Source organism: Ovis aries, chromosome 2, assembly GCF_016772045.2.
Source record: "Ovis aries strain OAR_USU_Benz2616 breed Rambouillet chromosome 2, ARS-UI_Ramb_v3.0, whole genome shotgun sequence".
In the NCBI taxonomy this organism is placed as follows: domain Eukaryota; kingdom Metazoa; phylum Chordata; class Mammalia; order Artiodactyla; family Bovidae; genus Ovis; species Ovis aries.
Genome location: NC_056055.1, coordinates 240,340,853 through 240,346,877, shown reverse-complemented (window position 1 = coordinate 240,346,877; position 6,025 = coordinate 240,340,853). Strand labels below are relative to the sequence as shown.

The 6,025-nt window shown below is 44.7% G+C and overlaps 1 protein-coding gene across 1 annotated transcript; it reads right to left on the bottom strand.

Annotated features, from left to right (window-relative positions):
* Positions 1–603, bottom strand: LOC101110394 (PEST proteolytic signal-containing nuclear protein). The gene is given in 2 exon segments (XM_012151398.4): positions 1–232; positions 235–603. Coding segments are annotated over 2 exon segments (528 nt in total). The 5' UTR covers positions 596–603; the 3' UTR covers positions 1–65.
* Positions 604–6,025: the final 5,422 nt, after the last annotated feature.

Sequence of the window (6,025 nt, the reverse complement as noted above, 5' to 3'; positions counted from 1 at the left end):
TAAAAAAGGAAACTGTTCCTTTTAACTTTACACCCACCCCACACCCTAATCTCAAAACACATCATTTAATTGTCTTGGTCATGGACATTTCCAAGATGAGATTTTATATTTCGCTTCCATAGCTTCTGGTTATCAGAAAACCCATGCTTTCCTTTATTGAAGGAATTTGGTCCTGCTGATGTTGGTGTATCCCTTCCAATATTCTTCATCCTCATCTTTACTTCTGGAGGCTTTCCTCTGGTTCACTATCTTCATTAAAAGCTGCTGCTACTGAAAATGTTTTTGGAGCAAGTGTTGGAACCGGTTCTTTAGGCTTACTTGAGCCAAGTTTGATGGATATGGCTGAGGCTTTCTTTGCCGTCTGACTACCTATGGCAAATCCAAACTTGAAGATCTTTGTAGGCTTTGTTGGGAGGTCTGCAGTTTCATCTTCAGCTGATCGCTTCTCAGCGCTGCAGCTGGAATTTTCCCCTCCATTACTGGAAGAAACAGTCTTAGTTTTCACAGGTTTTTCTGCTTCTTCTTCAGGTCCTCTGGCGGCTCCAGCTCACTGCGGCTTCTCAGGCTTCTCCTCTCCCGCCTTCCTGTCCGCCATTTTCTCCTTTTTCCCTAGTTTTTTAAAGAATTTCCATACTGTTCTCCATGGCTATATCAGTTTGTATTCCCACCATGGCTTTATTCTTAAAACATGATGGTACACATAGAGAACACCCATTCCACCTCCAGGTCCAGTGGTTCAAGGGTAAGAGAGAGAAAGCATTCGACTTTGTTCGCTGTCATATCCCCAGCACCTACCATGGTGCCTCATACATGGGTAGGATCTCAATAAATATTTGCTAAGTGGGGAAAATAACAGGATGACACATATCAAACTTTAGAACAGTGCCTGGCACCAAGTAGGTGGCTCAATAAAATAATAATGGTGATTATGTTTGAGAAGATAACAATGTCATTGTCTGTGGGTCCTATTCTGTCTTCAGACCAATGGTGAACTTGGTATGTTTGACACCCAGAGTGTATCTTTGTTCCCCCCAAGTTATCAGATTTTATTTTTCATTAACTTCTTTAACTTATATTTTCTGGTAATTTTTCAAAAAATATTTTAATTTTTATTGCAATATAGTTGATTTACAATGCTGTGTTAGTTTCAGGTGTACCACAAAGTGATTCAGTTATATTTATTCTTTTTTAGATTATTTTCTCATATAGGTTATCACAGAATATTGAGTAGAGTTCTCTGTGCTATACAGTAGGTCCTTGTTGGTTATCCATCTTGTATACAGTAGTGTGGGTAGAATAGATCATTTTTTTAAGGCCAACATGACAAGATTATCTTCAATAATAATTATGAAATAAAACAAATAATAATAATGGCAGAAAAGCAACAAAAATAGTAAAAACTTGCTTTTATTGAACCTCATATATACACTCAGACCAATAAAATTTTTAATAAATTTTAAAAAAATTGTAGTACAAAGGGGAACAAAGTAATGGACTAATAATTTTTGGTTACATTATTTTTTTTAACAAAAAGGGACATACACACACACGACAAAATGCCTCTAAAAGAGGCAACTTGTGAAGTTCAGAGAATGATATGCGCAGAGGATGACAGAACGGCAGTAACAATTTACTGTTTTACCATCACTGTGCTATCACTGTTGATTTCAAATCTGCTGTTTACATGCAGGGACATGGGAACTTCCGTGGGCATCCAGTGGTTGGGACTTTGCTTTCCAATGCAGAGGGTGCAAGTTTGATTCCTGGTCGGGGAGCTAAGTTCCCACATGCCTCACAGGCAAAAACCCAAACCATAAAACAGAAATACTGAAATTCAATCAAGACTTTAAAAATGTAGATAAATGGAGGGACACAGGAACATGAACACTCCCGATGTGAGCTCCAGTGATGCTGACCTGCTACGAACTCTCACCTGAAGGTGTATGTTGGGGCCGGTTGTATAACGGAATTCTTCACATTCACTTCCACGTGGAATGCATTATTTATGAAAGGTTAGGTGATAAAATGTACTAATTTGAAGCCTATATATATATACATGTTGCTGCTGCCAAGTCGCTTCAGTCGTGTCTGACCCTATGTGACACCATAGACGGCAGCCCACCAGGCTCCCCCGTCCCTGGGATTCTCCAGGCAAGAACACTGGAGTGGGTTGCCATTACCTTCTCCAATGCATGAAAGTGAAAAGTCAAAGTGAAGTCGCTTAGTCGTGTCCGACCCTCAGTGACCCCATGGACGGCAGCCTTCCAGGCTCCTCCGTCCATGGGATTTTCCAGGCAAGAGTACTGGAGTGGGTTGCCATTGCCTTCTCTGATTTTATATATATATATATATATATATATATATATATATATGTTAGACCATAAAGATCTCTTCAGGAGGGAGGGTTTTATCACCAAGGACATTGTTTAGAATTGCCAGGGCATGGTGATAATAAAAGCTGACACACCCAGTTTCACTAATGTTTTAAACCTCTGCACAGACAATGCATGCCTATGTCTTGCACATGGAGGACTGGCCACCACCCTTACCTGATTCACCTCTTGCCTCAGGCCATCAGTTTCCTATCTCTGGCTGAGACAGTCTCAAAGGCCCTTCCAAAGCTGATGTTGCACTACTTTTAATCCTGGCTCTGCAAGCTATTTCAAGCTATGTGATGCTGGTCCTCCCTCCAAGTCTCAGTTTCCTCATCTGTAGGGGAACAGTAACCCCAAGCCATGTCTTATCCTGTAAGAGCTCAAGGAGATAGTGTGAGAGAAGACTCTGTAAAGAAGGAGACACTGCACACAGGTGGCAGGCACCCAGGTGGCAGGCCTTGATGACAAAGGTGACGATGTTCCTCCAAAGTCATAAAGGAATTGTTCCTAGATCAAGAATCTGAGACAGGGGAAGGGGATCTAGTGGGTGCTGGACTTCACGAATCACTGACAGTGACTTTTTCCTTCCAGGAAAGGCTTGATCCTCTTGGCCCGGAAGCAAGGGGCTGGTCACAATGACCCAGTTCCTCTCTTGCTCTATTACATCCCAGCTGGAGGGAGCAACTTCCCTTCCAGGGGAAGGTGGCCGAGGCAGAAGCAGGGTGTGAGGAAATGCTGATGCCATCTGGCTCTGTAATTAACTTACCTGTTTGTTTAACCATTTCTCCAAAGAGAATGCAAGTTCCTAGAGCAGGGGTTGACAAAAAAAAAAAAATTTTTTTTTTTCCTGAAGAGCCAGCTAGTAAACATTTTAGGCTTTCTTGGCCATATGGTTTCTGTTGCGACTGCTCGACGCTGCTGTTGTAGTGTGGGAGCAGCCCTAGACCGTACGTAAACGGAGCGTGGCTGTGCTCCAATAAAACTTTATTTATGGATCCTGGAATCTGAATTTCACATAATTTTCACACATTATAAAATATCCTTTTGATTTTTTTTCAGTCTTTTAAAGATGTAAAAACCGTTCTTAGCTCATAGGCACATAAAAGAGGCCAGGTTTGGTCCATAGGCCATTCATAGTTTACTCACCCCTACTGGGCAGAGACCCTCTCTGTGTTTTCCTCCACGGTGTCCTCAGTGCCCAGAACAGTGCCTGGCATATAGCTGACCATTAGTATCTGTTGATGACCCCCTGCTTACTCTCCGCCCGTTGTCTCCAATTCCATCCTCATCTCTTGCTACTGCTGTATCTCCCTCTCCTGCCAGCTCCCATCCTTTGTAACCAGCAGCGAGAAGCTTCTGCATCTCTCTGCCCTCCCGCCCCTGGCCCCATCTCCAGGTCAGTGGAGGACCCCACTAGCTAATTCTCCAGTAGCCCTGGGACTGTCTCATCTGGATGCTCACATGTCTCCTCTTCTTCTCTGACAGCCCTTGGCCTCATATTTATTTCTCCAGCATCCAAAATCTTTTTACTAACAAGGCAGGATCTGGGGCTAGTTTTTGTAGCAGCAGCTGGCCCACTGGTTTCCGGCACACTTAAACTTCTAGCCCTGGGAATGCAGGATTTGCCTGTACACCTCTCAGTCTTCACCAGGACCAGAGAGCAGGCCAGCACCACAGCCCTTGGGAGAGTCCAGGGACAGCTGGTTGAAGGTTGAGGATCTTGCTCCAGGCCTTGGAGATGATGCCCTGGGTTTGGCTGCTCCTGGGGCAGCCTACACACCCTCAGTTTGGTACCTCCTGGGCAGGCACAGCATCAGTTAGAGTCCCTACAACCACAGCTGTTTTGCCTTCCTGGCCAGGAAATTCCATCTTCTAGATCATCCAGGAAAGGGCCAGAGGTGGCTGATTGGTGTAACTTATGAACAAGCTCTTTAGCACAACTTGATCAAAGGAATGGGTTCATTTGGCCAGAAACCTGTACAGCTTGACCAACAGCCTAGTCCTGGCTTTTGGCCTCATTCTTTACCAGCCTCTTGATCACAGTCATGGGAATTCCTTCAAGCTGAAGCCTCTTCTTACGTCTTCATCTCTCACCAATGGAGAACTCACCCAGTGAGCCCCCCAAGCCCCAGTCTACTGCCCTCTTCCTACTTTTCAGGGGCAATAATTTGGAGAGAAGGGAGAGGGTCTAGGATTCCCACATACCCTTTCCAGTGAGCACTGATCGTGCACCAGACACCGCACAGGTATTTTGTTCTCTGACTTCACCTAATAACTCATAACCACTCCTATTTTACAGATGTGGAAACAAACTCAGATATGTTAACTGAAATTCTCAGTCAGGCCACTAGGAAGCGGGCAAGCAGGGGTTAGAGTCCAGGTTGGTGTGGCTCTATTCACAAGCCTATTTTGAGGGCTTGCAGTGACTGCCATATCCAGCGAGTATCAGTAAACAAAACAGACAAGTCTTACCTCATGGAGCTTTTTTCCTAGTGGGAGAAACAAACAATAAACCGGTAAATATACAATATGACTGCTGGTAGAGAGGCGTGCCATGAAAGAAAGATGAGATAATACCACTGGGACTTCTCTGGTGGTCCACTGGTTAAGAATCCACCTGCCGATGCAGGGGACAGGGGTTCAATCCCTGGTCAGGGAACTGGATGCCACAGGCCACGATGAGGACTGAAAACCCTGTGTGCCACAGCCAAGACCTGGTGCAGTCAAATAAATAAATAAAATATTTTTAAACGTTTAATTATCCAGATTGAAAAAATAAGCTGTCATAGCTGCTGCTGATGAGTATTTAAATACTGAGCCAAGTTCTGGTTAAAGGTAACTACCATTATGATCGTTCCCCACATGTTGTTCCACCTGCTACTGGGAGACACATGTGCCAAGACCTTCCTCTACTGAAAGGCCAAAAAAAAGGAGTGACAGACTCCCTTCCTGGGGCAGGGAGCATCCAGAACCTGCACTCTTGAACACTATAGCAAGCTCATGGCCAGGCTACAGGAGAAGGACCTAAAACCAGGTACTCAGCCCCTATCAGCTCAGACCGCTGCTCCAGGCCAGAATAACCTCTTCCACAGGGGACAGACTAAGAACCTCACCTGTGTCCAGCACACACTTATGAGTCATGCATTTAACAAACACCTCAAGTGACTGCCCAGAACAGCCTGTTTTCATCCTATTATGAATAGTAATCATAGCTAGCTTTTATCCACGCCTCAGAGTGTATCATTTCAGAGCCTGAGATAGATTGGCTGCCTGGATCCGAGTCCCAGGTTTACTGTGTTGCAGCCAGATGCTGCTGCACATATCATTTAACCTCGCTGAGCATCTCCTATGTGCCAGGCAGTGTCAGGTGCCAGGAAAACAAGAAAGAGCCAAGAAGAGCTGATTGCCGCCCTCTCACAGCTTAGTGTCTAATTGAAGAGCCAGATGTTAATCAAGCAATCACAAAAACAAATGCAAAAGTATACCTTGAGGTATACGTCCCTGGTGGCTCTGACGGTAGAGAATCTGCCTGCAATGCTGGAAACCTGGGTTGGGAAGATTCCCTGGAGAAGGAAATGGCAAACCACTCCAGTATTCTGTCCTGGAGAACATCATGGACAGTGGAGCCTGGTAGGCTACAGTTCATGGGG